This window comes from Lutjanus erythropterus, chromosome 3 (assembly GCF_056507025.1).
Source record: "Lutjanus erythropterus isolate fLutEry1 chromosome 3, fLutEry1.hap2, whole genome shotgun sequence".
Classification (NCBI taxonomy): Eukaryota; Metazoa; Chordata; class Actinopteri; order Lutjaniformes; family Lutjanidae; genus Lutjanus; species Lutjanus erythropterus.
The window spans coordinates 42,206,734-42,225,025 of record NC_139319.1 but is presented as its reverse complement, the minus strand read 5'-3'; the positions used below and the strand labels follow the sequence as shown (position 1 = coordinate 42,225,025).

Here is an 18,292-nt window from a genome sequence, read left to right as displayed (position 1 = left end):
CACTGAACCATTCAGGTTGTTATTTTAAGTTTTACAGAAAGGATCTCTACAGACATAGACCTTTTTTTTAAAGAGTATGATACATTTTGTTTAATCTGAAAAAGTTTGTCTCACAGCTCTCACCAAAGCCACCAGACTATTTACAAAAACAGTAATTGTATTGTCGTAGAACATTTCAAAATAAAGCAAATGTATAGAACATAAAGCACATAAGGGGGATATTACACACGATTTGGAAGTGCACACACTTGAGCTATTACTGGATTAATATCTATGTTGGAAATACTACAGAAAGCAATCACAGCTGATCCCCAAATTCTATATTGTGAGATGCAGAAGTACTCACAGAGATTAATTGTGTTTAAAAGAAACAAATACTTTTAATAATGATGACAGCAAACAATGTATATTAATTAACTAGAAATCCATCCTCAGAATCCACCCTCCATGCAGCAATAGTCGAGATAATTAGTGTCATACCACACCCCATACTACAAAATTAAGTATAATGTTAGGGGACAACCAGTGAAATTCAACAGAATATGGGGCAAACCTATAGCAATATATGAAATATAAAGGGACAGCTATTCTTATAAAGAAATTTATATAGTTTTTGCATTTACAGATTGGATTTGGATTTATTGATTTGGATTTGTTAAATACATTATTTAAAGAAGACCCTTTGACTGTTGTTTATTTTCCTTGATCTTTAAATCTGCTTTCTATTTACAAAGTATTTATTAGGCTAACATTGTTATATGTGCACTGTGGCTTTTATGGATGAGAGAACAGTGGAAAGACAGTTTTGTTGAGCTTTATTTTGTTTCTGTTTCTGTTTAATTTGAATGAAGAGTGTTTTAAGAAGATAAAATGACTGTTTCTGTAAATGGAGTCTGGTTAGTTTGGCCAAAGCAATAAATCATCCGTTTCTGCTTAAACAGAACATATCTAACTCTGTAACAAAAGGTCTGTCTCTCTAGGGATGTAGTCACTTGGACACAGAAACAAGGGAAAATACAGATTTTCATTATTATGTTGTAAATTATGGTGACATTTTAGCTCACTCTGTTTGTGCATTCATGAAACTACAGTATGTGATGTAGGGCCACAGAGTGGGACAAGCATGACAGAGGTGTACAGTAGTGATGGAGAGATGTGAGTTTACCAGCTGATAGAAGGAGAGTTTGGGTCCATCGTGGGCTGCCATAAACCACCAGGCAGCAGCTCCCACAGTGGCTGCTCCCACATAACCTGCAGGAAAGAGAAGGGTGGAGAGGAGCAGTTTAGTTTGGAACCTGCAGGAGATTTTTGTGTGGGTGGTATTACTGATGATGTCATTCTTTCCTCACATCCAATGATGAGGTAGCGACAGAACAGCCAGCTGGAGATCAGGGGCTCTTTTGGGGAGCGGGGAGGGCGGGACATGATATCTAGATCCGGAGGGTTGAAACCCAGTGCTGTTGCTGGGAAACCGTCGGTGACCAGGTTGACCCATAGCAGCTGGACTGGGATCAGCGCTTCAGGCATGCCCAGTGCAGCTGTCAGGAAGATACTGAGGAGAAGAGATGGAGGAGAAGGAGACCGTGAACTGCCCAAACTGATCCTGTCAAACTTTCCATTCTCACGTTGCATATATGCCGTTCACAGTGATAACGGTGGCAGAGTTTACATTGAAACTGGGAATAACTTTGAAACATGAGAAGTAAAGTGAAGAAGCTCCTCATTTCTAGCTGACCACTATGGATTTTGTCAGCTAAAATGGTGACTCTTGCTAGCAGATTTCACAAGTGTAGCTAGCTAATGTGAGCTTATGCTTGAACTCCTTGAGTCAGCTAGGACATCCGTTACCAGCTTTTTTATGTTTCCATCTGACACATGATAAAAATAAGAACCACGCAAAAAGGTCTGAAACATGTAAAGTTACCTAACAGCTGCATACATGATATAATGTTAATGCTAATGCTAACTCATGCTAGCTGAGACTGAGGTGAAAACGTTACCCCAGCCAACACTAGTCAGCCGGTGAAATCTGACACATACATGAAGGTTATTGGATGGACAACAGAAATACCTGTCATTGATGTGGGAAAATGAAGCAGAGGGATTAGCTGACAGACCAGCCGCCTCAGCAAGAGACATTGGCGCTGGGAATAAGTCTTGACTTTGTTAAATGCAGTAGTATCTAACAACAATATGTTTGGCTGTAGGAAATATCACTGCAGCTAGTAAGCTAGAATTAGTTAGCCAGACATGCTAATATGTACAGCTTATGTTAGAGCAGAAAAATGCAAAGTTTAATCCATTCCCCACATGTTTAGTCAAGTGTTTTATGTTTCTGAAAGACTACAAAGAAGACGCCATGATCCAAACTCATGAAACACTGAGTATTTCTCATCTCATAACACTTTAATCTGTACAAATGCAAAGCTTGACAGGCCTGTGGCACCTCAGTGACAGTTGCTATTCTACGTCTGGACAGTTTCTGTTTTGGAGGAGGGGCTTAGTGAAGGGTCAATTATCCATCCAAATAAAAGTTAGACCATCACTGGACTTCAAGCTTTTTGACCAGATGTTCAGCATCCACTCGTATGAGCTGTGATACTAACCAGACCACCTCTCCGATGTTGGATGAGATCAGGTATCTGATGAACTGCTTCATGTTGTTGTAGATGGCTCTGCCCTCCTCCACTGCAGCCACGATGGTGGAGAAGTTGTCATCAGCCAGGATCATCTCAGAGGCTGACTTAGCCACTGCCGTGCCGCTGCCCATAGCAATGCCGATCTCTGCCTTCTTCAACGCTGGTGCATCGTTGACCCCGTCACCTGTCTGAAAGCACCGGAGAGGGGAGGGGTGGAGGAGGATCATTACGCGATATCACAGAAGGAGGAGTGCTGTTTCACTGCCTGTGATAGTACAAGGCGGTCCTCTCACCATGGCAGTGATGTCACTCAGGCTCTGCAGGTACTCCACTATACGACTTTTGTGTGCCGGCTCCACCCGGGCGAAGCAGCGTGCTGTCCTGCAGGCCTGACGCTGCAGGTGTGGGGGCAGCTCATCAAACTCCCGTCCTGTCAGGCCCCCGTTGACCCCTGAGCCCTCCTGCTCCTCTTCCTGCTCTGTGATGATGCCCACCCTCCGACAAATAGACAGAGCTGTCCCTTTGTTGTCCCCTGCAGAGAAAAATGAAGAATGATGGGATGTTCGTTTAAGGGTGGTATCAGTTTCTCCATATATATAAAGTTTCAAAACTAACCATCAGCTCATTTCATCAGTCATCTCACCATAAAATGAGATTACCTGTGATCATGATGACTCTTATGCCAGCCTGCCGACACATTCGGACTGCGCCAAGCACCTCTTTCCTTGGGGGGTCCAACATCCCTACACAGCCCACAAAGGTCAGGTCCGACTGGGAAGAGGGAAGAAATGGGGGGACAGAGTGCAGGACAGGTTTAACTTCTCCACTTTCTTCAGCAGCCATCACCAACACTTCATTTCTTTATTTAGAGCCAAGACTGATAAGAAAAGATGTACAACTCTATAACTATATATATTATGAAAATTTTCCATACCTTATAGTAACATGTGACCAACACTTTTTATACTTATTATTATATTATTTACAGTTCATTGACAAGAACACAGTGTTTTGTTTGGAATTTGATCTTAGCTATAACACACTGTCTGGACTGTCTGTTGGTTAAAGTACCAATATCATCATCTCTATCACCATCATCATCATCCTCATCACAACCACTATCTTCATCATCAACACAAACATCATCTTCATCACCATTATCATCCTCATCACCACCACGATCCTCATCACCATCATCATCATCCTCATCACTAGGAGTAGCAGTACAAACTGCAGTAGTACCATAGGCTGCAGTAGTAAAAGTGCAGGCTATAGTAGTAATATAATCTGTAGTAGTATAGGCAATAGTGGTAGTAAATACTGCAATAGTACTACTAGCAATAATGGCAGTAGTTTTGGCTGCAGTGATGGTAATTTAAAAGTAGTAGTAAATGCTGCAGTAGTACAGTAGTATACTACAGTAGTAGTATAGGTTATATTAGTAAAGGCAGCAGTAGCAGTAGCATAGCCTGCAGTGTCTATAGTAGTGTAGGCTGTTGTAGTAGTAATATAAGCTGTTGTAGTAGTAATATAAGCTGTTGTAGTAGTTATATAGGCTGTTGTAATAGTTATATAGGCTGCTGTAGTAGTTATATAGGCCGTTGTAGTAGTAATATAAGCTGTTGTAGTACTAATATAAGCTGTTGTAGTAGTAATATAGGCCGTTGTAGTAGTAATATAAGCCACTGTAGTAGTAATATAAGCTGTTGTAGTAGTAATATAAGCTGTTGTAGTAGTAATATAAGCTGTTGTAGTAGTAATACGAGCTTTTGTCGTAGTAATATAAGCTGTTGTAGTAGTAATATAGGCCGTTGTAGTAGTAATAGGAGCTGTTGTAGTAGTAGTATAGATGCTATAGCAGCATTGCCACAGTGGCACAGTGTGTAGCACCTTCACCTCACAGCTTGTGGGTTCGAATCCTGGCTAGAAGTAACATAGCCTGAGGTAGCTGTAATAGTGTGGAGTGCAATAAGGGTAGTGTAGGAAGCAGCAGTACGTAGTAGGAAGTTGCAGTAGTACAGACTGCAGGAGTACTATAGGCAGTAGAAGTATCATCATCATCAACATGATCATCATATCATTACCATTACCATCATGCTAATCATCATCATCATCATCATCATCATCATCATCATCATCATTATATATAGGCTGCAGTGTAGTAGGAACAGTAGTAGTAATATCAGGGAGTAGTATGCATCATCATCACCTCATAATCAGAAAAAGCAGCTGAGTTCTCCAGGTTGAGGCAGTGAATGTCAGGAGGATTGTCCCTGGTTGCCATGGCGAGGCATCGCAGCGTGTCTCTGCCTGATCCCCATTCTCGCACAGTAGACAGGAGCTGCTCTCGAACCGCAGGGCTCAAAGGTACACAAGCAGAACTGCTGATCCGGATGTAATTACAACGTTCCAACACACTTTCTGGAGCTCCCTGAGGAGAGATGAGTGGAAAATTAGACACCGGAGGGAAGAATAGTCAGCAGATAAGCAAATGTATCATAGTGAGTGGTGTGTGACTCACCTTGATGAACATCTTGGCTCCAGCAGCAGATCTGGTGAGTTTATTGGATGAACAGAAGACAGACATGGACTTCCTGTCTCTGGAAAACTCCAGTGTCAGCTCCTTCCTCATCAGCTGCTTGATGACCTAAAAACAACCAGTAAAAAGAAAATTACAGTGTGCACAGTTCAGCTTTAGTGAAGCAACATACAGAAATAAAAAGAGAAAGGACAAAACACAGAATATTTGCTACTTCCACTTTTGCTGTGTTTCCACTGCATGGCATGGTTCGACTCTGATACCACATAGAGATCTTCATGGGTCCTCCTGAACCCTCCAGGGACCTGACCCTGGACCCAACAGGTTCAGACCCATGTTTTATACATTGGATCAGGTCTTGATTGGGCCCTGTTTTATTACCACAGGTCCTGGGTCTGTGGATCTGATAAGACATGACACCCATGATCATACTGCGCTGATCATGGGTGTCTATTCCAACTTGCAACACTCAGCAAATGCAACCAAACTGCTAACTGCATCGGTGGCCACAAAGTGGCGGCAAATGGCGAGCAAGTATCCCTCAGGAAGAGGTGAGGATTCAGAGAGCAGAGTCTGGAGAGCACAGATGATAACAAATTAGCAATGCTAATATTAGCAGCCGACAATGTCTGAGCATCATTATTGTAGTTGTAGTTCTAAAGTTCAAACAGTCTCTATCTTTATTATGTTCAGTGCAACAAAACTTGGGCTGCACAATTAATCGCAATTTTATGGAAATCATACTACTTCTATTTTCAAACCACAGCAGGTGCAATATTTGTTCAAAGCAAAATGTCATGAGGCAGAGATGTAATTTTAGAAAAGTGCTTTTGTGTAAAGAACAAACACACCAGATGTATAACATTTGAGTTAAAAAAGTTTACTCTTTTAATGCAATATAGTGTTTTGACAATCGCTACGGTATCACAAAATATAATATTGGGATACTAGATATTTTCTTTTACACCCCTACAATGGAGGATATCCTTCCCCTTAAAAATCGTCAGCCAAACTGTCAACGGCCAAAGATTTATGACTGCAGTTTTGCAGTCTGTGATGATTCTCTCTGAAAAATCAGTGGTCTGCTATTTTTTCATTCCACTGTGCAGTATCAGCTCAACTTGCCTGGAACCTTGACTGTTGTGATGTCCAAAAAAAGACACAAGTCGTGTCAATGGAAAACCAAAAAAGAACGATATTCATGGTTCAACACTCAGTTCAATGTTGTAATGGCACTCATAGCTCACAGGTAATGAGACACACGAGAGAAGAGAATGCATGGAAAAGGTTCCAGCAAGTCCTGCATAATGGATGCAGAGGTCAGAGGGGATGATCAATGAGTCAGCTATAACAGCACTGTCTTTAACTTTACAGGGGCTTCTCTCTCTAACATACACACTTACAGAGCAGCAGGCCGTAGCTCTCTCAGCAGGGCTCAGTCCTCTCAGGTCGGTGTCGAACACGTTCATTTTCTCCACCAGACAGCAGAGGGCAGTCTCTGTTGCCTCCCCCACTTTCTCATACACACCCTTGGCCTGAAACACACAGACACAGGGAACAGAGGTTAAAGTTTGCTGTTGAGGGACATATTTACTGACCAGTATATGTGTATATTTATGGTAGGCTTAGTTGGTATCTATTTTTTCATACCTTCATACCTTCCTGACATTTCACCCGGGGATATACAGTATATGATGGTATTGTCTAGTTTATAATGCCTTGTTTCTAATATGCAATAAGCCTTCTCAGACGAGTCTTGTTGTGTTTAAATTAGGGCTGTCAAAGTTAACGCACTGATAACATGTTAACGCAAATTCCTTTTAACACAACAATTTTTTTTTATGTGAGATTAACTCGCAAAGAAACTAGCAAAGAAATAAGAGGTATGGGGGGGAGATGAGTGAGTGCTGATCGAGCTGCAGCTCCACCTGAAACCAGGTCAAAGTAAAAATAAGGTTGACCCACAGCAGAGAGAGAGAGTGTGTGAACTTTTTATGATCATGAATCATAATGTTACCATACACTTCTGTGGTGTGCGATTTTTTTATGAATATCGCGCATCATTTCATCATTATATAGACTGAGCTGAATAAAGGTGAGGATTGGTGAGAAAAGGTGAGAAAATACTGTCCTCAGAGGAGAATATTTTATTAAAGAAATGAACTATTATTAATAATTATAATACTAAATAAATAAATGCATATAAATAACAACCTTTTCCTAAAATACTGCTGGCTCTGCTGTGTTTGAATTTTAAATCTGAAACTTGCAGTGCACCACAGACACTTCAATTGACTTTTCTATTGAAGCTTTTAGTGTGTTTTGGCCTTAATGTTAAATTGAACAGGTCAATATGCTCATCTGTACCTGATGGAGTTGGGTTTGTTATAATTTGAGCATACATTTTCTACCAAATGCAGTACCTTTGAGGGTTACTGAACAATATTTGTCAGTGTTTTTAGTTAATTATTTCATTTAATAAAACTACATCTGAAACACTTGAAAAATATCCCTTTATGGTGCATTTTGAACAAATAAAAAAATGTGTGATTAATCTGTGATTAATCGCGATTTACTACAGACACTCATACGATTAAATATTTTAATCAATTGACAGCAGTAGTACAGCAGTAAATACTTTAAAAGAATATACAGGAAATAAGCAGCCTTATTCCATAGATTCTTGCTAAAGGACTTGCCGCTGTCGAATAGAGATGTTATCCAGACGTATAATGTGGCTAATAAACTACTTTTGTAGTTGGAAAACATAATCTCCAAATAAAGCTATATGTGGCAACATTTTATTGATTCCACATCTAGTCATATTTAATTATTAGATTGAGGAGTTCAGCTATAGAGCAGAAATGACCAACCAATTATTTTTCTACCTTTCTACCTTCTCTGTTGGACAAGTTCCCTACTGTAATAACTTCATTTCATTTTATATTTTTACTTTCCATCAATAAAAAAAACTGTTGCAAGAGATTTCTAAACACCGCCATCATACCTTGATACCTCCCAAGCCTAATTTGTGGTAATAAATTTTTAGAATCAGTGTAAATGATCCAAAACCATATACGGTGATCTCTGATGGTCCAAGCGGTTGCTTACCTCATTGTAGTCCAGTGATGAGTCATTGCACAGAGCACAGATGGAGGCCATCTCCACCAGGCCTTCATACTGACTGCACTTCACCACTGAGCCGTCTTTATAACTGGACAGACAGACGGTCGGACGGACAGGCCACGACAGAGAAAAGAATAAAGGTGAAAGTATGATTAAAAAAAGGGAAAAGGTGGAGGGAATGTACACAAATCAGTAAAATGAGGGAGATATAAATTGTGGGTTCTCATAAACCATATCGATGCATAATCCACAAACTGGTGGGTGTGAGGTTAAGTATTAAAGGTTAAAGACACTCACACTTCCCCCTCAGGGGCGTAAGTAGATCCAGTGACTGTGAACTCGTTCAGTCTGCAGCGCTCCCCCGACACACTGTCTACGACAAACATCTGAACACACACATGCACATAGACATCGCAGTAGTTAATTAGTTCATTAATGTGTAGATGATCACATCTGAAGTTAGGTTCACATTCCAACAAGTCACTCCACTTCATAAAACTCAGAGTTTTTTTGTTTTTTTTTTATATCAAAACTAACACTGCACCGAGGGCAGCTTCCTGGTGTTTCATTTGGAAATCCATGTGATGGAGTCCCCTACTTTATTGTTCTTATCTTATTGCCTCTACTTTGTTGATTTTTCACTTGGTGTTAAGCCAATGTCAATAGGAATTTTAAACAGAGATCCTGCAGTACTGCTGCGAAGAAAACCTGTAATTTTGCTGACTGGCATAATGCTGCCCCAGTATGTGATTTTAGATAGCATGCCAGCATTTTGGAAGCAAAGGAGGCGTGTAACACAACATTGTCGGCACTTAGTGTGACATATGTGTTGGGCAGCAACTTTGCTCCTACACAAAAGCGATGGCCTTTACTGTTCCTGTTATATGTCGGTTGATCTCGTCCTTTGCTCAGTGCGTAAGGAACTCCCGGGCCTTGCTGGTTGGTGCTCTTCCTCTCTTTAGTTTAGGTGCTAAGTGCTGCTAACTCCTGCTTTATTACTACCTCACCTGCTGGCTCAAAGGTGGAACAATAATGTCCCATCATTGCATGTTTGCACAGAACAGAGAGGTGGAAAAACAGCACAATATTCCCACCTTCTATAGGCTGCATAAAAGGGGCTAATGAAACTCAACATTTCCTGCAGATATTTCACATTAAAAGTCTACCAGGAATCTGAGAGATTGTGCACACTGAGCCACTGGAAGGCTTTTAATGTGAAACATTCGTAGAGAAAGTGGTGGTATTTGTTGACAGTGACAGCAAATGAAATATTCTTGCCATTTGTGTTAAAAAAGAAACACAGAACATCAGGAAGGTAAGTATGACATGACTGATGTGCTGTTGGAGTTACTGCTGTTGAAATGAACATTATGCTGAATTAATTAAGACAACATGGGCGAAGTGTTGAGCTTGCATCAACTTATGCATAACTTTTTTCAATTTTTATTTGTAGTAAGAATCCTTAATACAACAGAGAAAGGCTTCTTACTCCAATATAATGGATATTAGGAGCAAAATTTAGGCCTGATTTTCTCAGTTGTTGAGATAAATAAAGGCCACAGCTACAATTAGAGAATTTAGTGTATTCACATTGTTTGTGAGAGTAATATACTATCAATTGCAGGCCTTTATTTAGAACAGGCCTTTATTCTTAATTTTATGTGTACCTGTTGTCTTGATGAATGGAGTATTATGTTAATTTCCCCAACACTAACAGTCACATCATACTCACCAGCTATGCTGCTCTTTGTTTCTCTTCTCTTACATAAAAGCTATTTTCATTCACCAATTAATTCCAGTCCTTTTGCTTTTCCATTTGTTAAGCTACCGTCATTTAACTGCAGCCTTTCTGTTATTGGAAGGTATTTAATGTGAGAATCTCTTACATGTGATGTTTTAGTAGGTGATAGGTTATATCAACCCCTTAATGTTTTAAATACTGACTTTTATATTTCGATTTACAGTCGAAATCGAAATGTTAGATTGAATGTAAGTTAGCTTAACCCTTTGTTAATCTAATGTTAGCATGACCAGTTGTTAGTTGTTAGTTTAGGGCAGAAAGCTTCTTTTTAATCATTTTTTCAAGCCACTGAAATGATGCTGACTGCTTTTGGATGCACCATGTATTTCTGATCAATGCCAAAATGACTATAATCATCAACACTGTATCATATCAGGCACATGAGAGCTAACTCAGGCAGACCGGGCTACAAAGTCAGTCTGAGGTTTCATTCCTCCCACATCTTACCCTGCAGACCGACATCTGGTTTGTGGTCAGTGTTCCTGTCTTGTCAGAGCAGATAACAGAGGTGCAGCCCAGCGTCTCCACTGAGGGCAGGCTGCGGACAATGGCGTTCTTCCTGGCCATCCTCCTGGTGCCCAGTGCGAGGCAGGTGGTGATGACTGCTGGGAGGCCTGGTAGAAAACACAAGCAAGCGGATAATGGTGACAAACGTGTTTTCTTACATTTTTTTTTTTTATTATTATTACATTGTTTTTGTCTAGAGCTGCTGGTTTTATGTGCTGTGCTCAAGGGCACAAGATCTAAGGTTATTTAGAGTGAGTGGAGAAAATGTTTCCATATGCACATTTTACAAAAAATATACAGGGTGTCCAAAAAGTCTCTTTACAATTTAAAAAAAATATTACAAAAGCAATTGATGAGATATGTTAATCAGATTTGTTCTATGTACACAGTGGTTATCAAAGTTTTTAATCACATTCATACTTCACACATGAAGCAAAAGTTCACTGATGCCATTGCCACCATTGATGAGGCTATGCTACAGCTAACATGGCAAGAAATTGAGTACCGTCTTGATGTGCTTCATGCAACTAATGGTGCCCATATAGAGGTGTATTAAATGAGGCAAAAAACTTCAATATCTACTTTTCATTTTGTAATAATTTCCACAGATTTGTCTATTCATTTATTTTTGTAATAAATTTGTTAAACTGTAAAGAGACTTTATGGACACACTGTACCTCCCATTGTAAAAACACAGAAAATACACATCTGGACGAAGTAGAGCCTAACCAATATATTGGTTGACTGATAAATAGGCTAATATTTGCCTATCACAACTTTACTGACCTATATTAGTATCTGCATAAATATTTTCAATATGTGCTGATATGAAAATGTTTCATATGAGAAACGCATGAGACTGTGTTTATTTGTTAGCTTTATAGACAGCATTTTATGTATATGTACAAAATCCCCGGCCGGCTGGGGATTTTGTGGCTGGTGCAGGGCCTTTCTGCACGGAGTGTGCATGTTCTCCACGTGTCCTCATGGGTTCTCTCCAGGTACTCCGGTTTTGTCCTTGGACCTTGGGACATGTAGGTTAACTGATAATTCTAAATTGCCCTTAGGTATCAATGTGAGTGTGAGTGGTTGTTTGTCTCTATGTGTCAGCCCTGCAATGAACTGGCCACTTGTCCAGGGTTGACCCCGCCTCTCGCCCACTGCCAGCTGGTACAGACTCCAGCCCCCCTGCAACCCATCAAGGACAAGCAGTTAGAGATAATGGATGGATGGATGGATGAATGGATGGATGGTATATTTTACCCAATTTCTTAATCCAGGTATATTCTATACTCTGAATGAAGAGGAGTGGCTGATATATTGATTGTATGGTAGAGTCAGCCGTGCTGCTCCTCTCATGTACCAAGTGTTTTGTCTCTGCATCATTTCTGCGTCTCCCAATTGCCACCAGAACTGATATCAGGATTTTTTTCACTCCTTAATATTTGTATAGTCACTGAACCCATTGGTTGCCAAACAGACAAACAGAGAGAGGGACAGACAGACAGACAGACAGACAGACAGACAGACAGACAGACAGACAGATAGACAGATAGATAGATAGATAGATAGATAGATAGATAGATAGATAGATAGATAGATAGATAGATAGACTGATGTTTGACCTTCTGGTATGGCAGCTACAGCGAGTGCGACAGCGATCTTGAAGTAGTAAACTGCTCCTCTGAGCCAGCTGCCTCCATGGACCGGGTCATTAAAATGTCCCACATTGATGGCCCACACTGCCACACAGATCACACTGATCACCTGCACGTTATAACAAGACGAGACAAGGTATATTTTTCAAAAAATGATGGAACCAACTTTTATTACATATCAAAAACAAGATTAATTTAAAAGTTGGTAGTCAAAAGTGATTTAAATGACTAAACTACACACAAACAGATGGTGGTCCTTGCCTTAGACAGCTGTTCTCCAAACTGGTCTAGTTTCTGTTGTAGTGGGGTTCTTTCAGGGTCAGTGGAGGCCATCTCATCTCTGATCTTCCCAATCTCTGTCTGCACCCCTGTTGCCACGACGACCCCAATGGCTCGACCCGCTGCAATGTTGGTACCCTGAGCAGAGGTCATGATAGGCAGAACTTCACTGTTTAATTGTCTCTAGCTTCAAGAGTCAGATGTTCTCACACAAAGCAGTCAAAGTGAAATGTATGTGCACTGATTACATTTCTCCCCTTCAAAGAGACAGCTCAAAAATCAAATATATTTTCCCCCTGGCCTATAGTGCTATTTATCCATCCAGATATTTTTGTTTTTAGTTGAAGAGTTTTGGAGATATCAGCCGTAGGGATGTCTGCCTTCTCTCCAGTATAATGGGACTAAATGGCACTTGGCTTGTGGTGTGATTTTCTTTCTGTTTGAAAGAAAATAGCGCAGAGAGATTCTTAAGTAGTTCTTGTAGATTCTACTGCAGGAAGAAAGTAGTTCCTACATGAAACCGCTCATAACAAAGTCTGTGGATTATTTTGAGCAACCAGGTCATGATTTCTGGAAAGAGACACTGCTGATGACTTTTTCAAATATGTCAAAGGCAGACATCTCTACAGCTGATATCTCCAAAACTCTGCAACTCATACCAAAATATGTACTTTGGATTTTGGGGTGAACTGTCCCTTTAATGGCAGGTTCTAAAGTCAGTGACTTCAGATCAGAGCGAAGGTCTGCAGCCCGTCAGAGTGACGGTGCTAAATAAAACATCAATGGCTGTTGTTCTTTGACCACAGACCACCTGGTGACTCAGCAGCCTTTGAGATCTGACAGAGATAATACGACACACACACACACACACACACACACACACACACATACACACACCTCAGCCACGGCTCCTTTGTTTCATCAAATAATCACGTTCCCTTTCACACACACTCTGGTCATGTCTCATGTGTGTATATACTATAATGTATCACATACTTGCTTCGATGTCATATTAGATTTTTGACATTTATAGCACCATTGAATATTTATTGTCATTTGTGTAGATTAATTGTTGATCATTTTTGAAACAACAAACAAACAGGAACAAAGGATGGTATAGGAGGAATAGTGTTGTTGGTTTTCACAGCAAGATGACAAAATTTGTTGCAGAAAAGGCTGAAGTCAGCAAGACAAAAGACTGCTGGAAAAAAAGGGAAGGGAGAGTTTGGGACTCTCTCTGATCAATCAGTGGTCTGCAGTATTTTCACTCCACTGTTAAGTGTGGGCTCAGCTCACTTGGAACCACGAGTAAGGGGATATCAAAAAAGCGCCAAGTATCAAAAACTATCCACAACTTTTCATAATAAAAGACTAAAAAAGAAGAGTTCCAAGTGAGTCAGGTTAGGCTGAGCTGTACCATGCAGAGGAAATGAGGAATTAGAGCTACAGAGCTCACATTTTAGGTGTTTAGAGACTGCAGCCTCAATAAGTAAGCAAAAAAACTGAAGTAAATTAAATATTCTACTATAGGAAAAAATAAGGAACTATCTGAGGAATGCAGACTCTTTGAATGTTGTTAAGGAGGAGATAATTATTTAGGAAGAGATGTTGAGGTAACAACATCTGTTCAACAAATCCTGTGAAAAGACCAAAAACAACAAGAGAGACAAGAGATGTTTGTCCATCTCTTAATATTTTATTACTTCCCTGTCCTGTGTGTGGCTCTCTGCTCTAAGCCCATTAGTTCCTACAAATATACAGTTTGAGTTTTTAAAAAGTAACTGTCCAAAACAGCTTGTCACTGTAGTTTGTAACCAAGAAATAGGTGGAAATAGTGCTTTTTTTAGGGACTATTTTCAGCAGCAGATTAATCCACATTAGGTGCTCAGGTGAGTTTTTGGGGTGGCAGGACAGAGTGTGTGTGTGAATGACTGAAAACAAACTACAGCGTGTTCAACACTTGGATTGTTGGAATGTGAATTAGTTGTAAGAAAGCGAATTCCAGAAAAAGTACACAGCCACAGAGGCAGATGTGGTTGTTGAGACTCACAGAGAAGAGCATGTTCTTCTTGTCCTGGTTAACAGCTCTGGGATCTGGTACAGGGTCTGTGTGTTTGAGCACAGACACAGACTCCCCCGTCAGAATGGACTGGTCCACCCTCAAAGTGGTGGAGCGGATAGACGTCAGCCTGATGTCAGCTGGGACCTTATCACCAACTGGGGGTTGATGAGAGGAGAGATAAAAATTAATTTCACTTTTTATTTCTGTGCTTAGTTAAGATTAGGACAAATGTGTTTGCATTCTGTTCTGTATACACACTATGTTTCCTTGGCTAAATTCATTTAAGATTCATTTAACTTTATTTAAGTCTATATGAATTAAAATCTGTACAAGTATCCGATGAAATGTGAATCTAAACAGTCTTTCTGAATAGACTCTCAACTAGGATATAGTATGAGCCAGAACCAGGCCCACATGTAAGAAGTGATATGAAGTATTGATTAAGTGTTAAAAATAATGATGCAAAGAAATATTTGACTTGTTTCCCCAGAGATTCTAAGAGGAAATCATGTGCTCATCACATCAGTAAACATGTCTGCCTTATGCAAATAAGGACAGACTGCTGCAGATGAAAGGTTAGCATTCTTTCTTCTGGAAGAGCACAGACGTCCATAAACTGTTTACTAATGTTTATATATGTGAGTGAGTCACAGAAACACAGAGAGCAGAGACACGAATGAAGAAGGACAGGCTACACTGATATATTAGACTTCAGCTTTATTATATTATATTATATTGAGAATTAAAAGATCAAACTCATGGCTTGTAAACCTTGTAACTGACCAATCTCCTAGTGATTTTTTAATTAAATTTAGACGTCAACTCCATCACATAACAAATGCAACAGAGTTGACGTCTTACAGAGCTCACAAAATTTTAATTTTTTTTTTTTCATTTCAGCAGCCATTTTACTTTTGAAAGTTTGTCAGAGTTCTCTTAATGTTAATCAAAAAACACATTTTTAAACCATAATTCTTATTTAGCTTTGATTTAGAAGGACTACAGAGTTGACATGTTATGGTTGAGACACATCTGATAGCCATTAATGAGTTTGTCTAAAAATAAAAAGTTAACCAGTGCTTCTGCAGTATTCCCACCTTATTTAAACCAGGAAGTGAGACAGGGGTCCTCAGGGTGTAGCTAACCCTTTTTATGACTGATTAAATTGTGTTTTTGTAAAACTCTGACAGATGTGACAGAAATCTGGGACACAACTTTAAAGGGATAACATTTTCATTAAAATATATTTCTAAACAAAGATGATTATAATAGCATTTTTTCTTATATATGTAAATCCTTAAAGAATAGGTTTTCACCAAACAATTGGAATTAGAGTGTTTTTAAATTTTTTTTGGTAGGTCATGATTTGTCCAAATTCTCAAGAATGGGTGATAGTTAATTGTTGATTTTACGGCCTCGGCTGTGTTGCAACATTGCTCTCTTGCATTGCATTGCAGGTGAACACTGGGCTAACGTTACTTTTATATGTTGAGAGACATGTCAGAGGGAGTCCAGAGACCAGTAGCTGATAATTTAAAAAAAAAACAAAACAACAAAAAAAACAACAACCATTATTTTGAAAGCAGACGGGTAAAATTTTGGATTTTATGAATTTACTGGGTACAGAAGGATTATGTTATTATGCAGGATATCTATTTATAAATCTTCTGGTTTGCACGGTAACTTTTAGGTTGACTTTTTGGCATATACTGCTAGACAAAAAAGTGACCATTTCAATCTGCCTTTTTGGTACTTTCAGATGCTTAAAGCCAAAATATGCAACATTTGACTGATATAAACATAATCCCTTTCATTCATCACATATGACCCAGTAGGAGTGTGTGGTGGTGGTTGTATCTGCAGCCTGTATCTCTACCTGTACTTCCTTATTTTTTAAATATTTTGCTGTACTCAGGATGCTTTACCGACCCCAAAATGTTGTTACTTGACATCCTGGCATTTTCATGGTGCATTTACGAACAGCTTGGACAAATCCTACTGATTCTAGATTTAACATCAGCCAAAATTACTAGGCTAACACAACCTACTTGCAGCTTCATTCCAAAAATGTATACCAAACAGAGAATATAGTAACACCAGTGAGTCACACTAAGCAGAGCCTGTAGGTCTGTCCTTTTGTTCCAGCTCTGATGAGTGTCACAGAGTTCCCATGCTCTGGAATCCAATACTTTTACTACAGACAGAAGGGCACTGGATCACTAACACATACACAGAGAAACACACACACACTCCTAACCCTGTTTCCTCTCTCTGAGCAGCCTGAAATAGCAGTGGGTATCTGGAGAATTCAACAGTTTTCTTACTGGGTCAAGATTGTGTGTGTGTGTGTGTGTGTGTGTGTGTGTGTGTGTGTGTGTGTGTGTGTAGGCTGTTACTACAGCTGACAGTGTTCATCCAACCCAGCTGGACTGATTTTTATCTGTGGATACAAACCTCAATGTGTTTACGCGAATACAAAACATTTTTCACATGAATCATTTTGGCTGTTGAATGTTCAAAAAGCCAGAGGACCAGCAAGAGAATGTCCCATCTGGTCCCATCTGTCCAACTGCTGTCTTGGACAAGGGGGAGGGGGCTGAAAAACGCTCAGAAGCACTGAGATACTTTGCTGAAATGCAGTTGACCAGTCAGATTCTTCATCTTCTGTGATGTGATTGGTTACACCGGTGACAAAGCAGTGGCCACACAACTTTAACAACCTCACAAAAACACTGACTGCAACCACTGACTGTCATAAGCACCTTAAACTCTACATGCACTCTAACACTCTAAAACACTTGAGAAGATTTGGTGGCACTCAAAAAACACTCCAGGTGGATGAAAAGTGTTTACACACCAGGCCATTAACTTAAATGTCTATATATCACTAACATACTGTTCAAACAGACACACTAATTGTCTCACAGCCTCTTAATCTTTCCACACGTTTTAGCTTTCATGAACCTATGGTCCTTCTACAAGACCTTTTGAGTCTGCAGCTTCGAGATGCACTCCAATCAAATATTTTCCATGCAGGCCTTGTGTGCCTCTCGCTGGGTTTCCATGACGATAACAGCCAAAGGAGGAGGGCAGAGATGTAGTAGCAGGCATGCAGATTAAGACGTTTGCCAGGAATGACTAAACAAAGATGCCACAGTGTTATTTCAACCGTGTCCAAACAACCATGCAGTGGAAATGCACTGTGCTTAAATATAAAGGTCGTTCCAAGCTCGCTGCAGACACATTTGCCAGGTTCATATCCACGTGTCAGTAAATTTCAAGCCAGTCAAGATGTGTGACTGTGGGGCCGAACAATACTCTAAACTAAGATGGCTAAATTAATACATGTTAACTATCAAGATAAGCAAATGTATGTCAATGTTAAACAGAATGAGAAAATTAACTTTCACATAAAATATCTTCACCTGATTAGGAACAAATGTGCAAAAATATACATAAAACAACCAACTTAAACTATTGGAAAGAATATTCATGTTCATGGAAGGTTTTAATTTAATATTTTAAGAGATCACAAATATAAAGTAAGCATTATATAAGAAAATTCCACTGTGAGATGTTGGAGGGAGCAGACAGAAAACCACAGTCACATAATTTGGTCATGTATAATGATAAATGGCTGGTTAAATTTTATTAGAGAACTGTCAAATATCTTTGTTGTTT

At 39.6% G+C, this 18,292-nt stretch overlaps 1 protein-coding gene across 1 annotated transcript in view; it reads right to left on the bottom strand.

Annotated features, from left to right (window-relative positions):
- The window catches only part of LOC146330772 (sarcoplasmic/endoplasmic reticulum calcium ATPase 2), a 43,801-nt gene that overhangs the window by 6,574 nt on the left and 18,935 nt on the right, over window positions 1-18,292 (bottom strand). The window contains exons 7-20 of the mRNA XM_084746887.1: window positions 14,600-14,766; window positions 12,532-12,687; window positions 12,238-12,379; window positions 10,553-10,719; window positions 8,602-8,690; window positions 8,290-8,392; window positions 6,582-6,713; window positions 5,161-5,286; window positions 4,849-5,070; window positions 3,299-3,410; window positions 2,933-3,171; window positions 2,607-2,827; window positions 1,350-1,552; window positions 1,166-1,251 (exon numbers count right to left, since the gene is read on the bottom strand). Of these exons, the coding sequence (XP_084603013.1) occupies window positions 1,166-1,251; window positions 1,350-1,552; window positions 2,607-2,827; window positions 2,933-3,171; window positions 3,299-3,410; window positions 4,849-5,070; window positions 5,161-5,286; window positions 6,582-6,713; window positions 8,290-8,392; window positions 8,602-8,690; window positions 10,553-10,719; window positions 12,238-12,379; window positions 12,532-12,687; window positions 14,600-14,766 (2,165 nt within the window). The remainder of the gene's footprint in view (window positions 1-1,165; window positions 1,252-1,349; window positions 1,553-2,606; window positions 2,828-2,932; window positions 3,172-3,298; window positions 3,411-4,848; window positions 5,071-5,160; window positions 5,287-6,581; window positions 6,714-8,289; window positions 8,393-8,601; window positions 8,691-10,552; window positions 10,720-12,237; window positions 12,380-12,531; window positions 12,688-14,599; window positions 14,767-18,292) is intronic.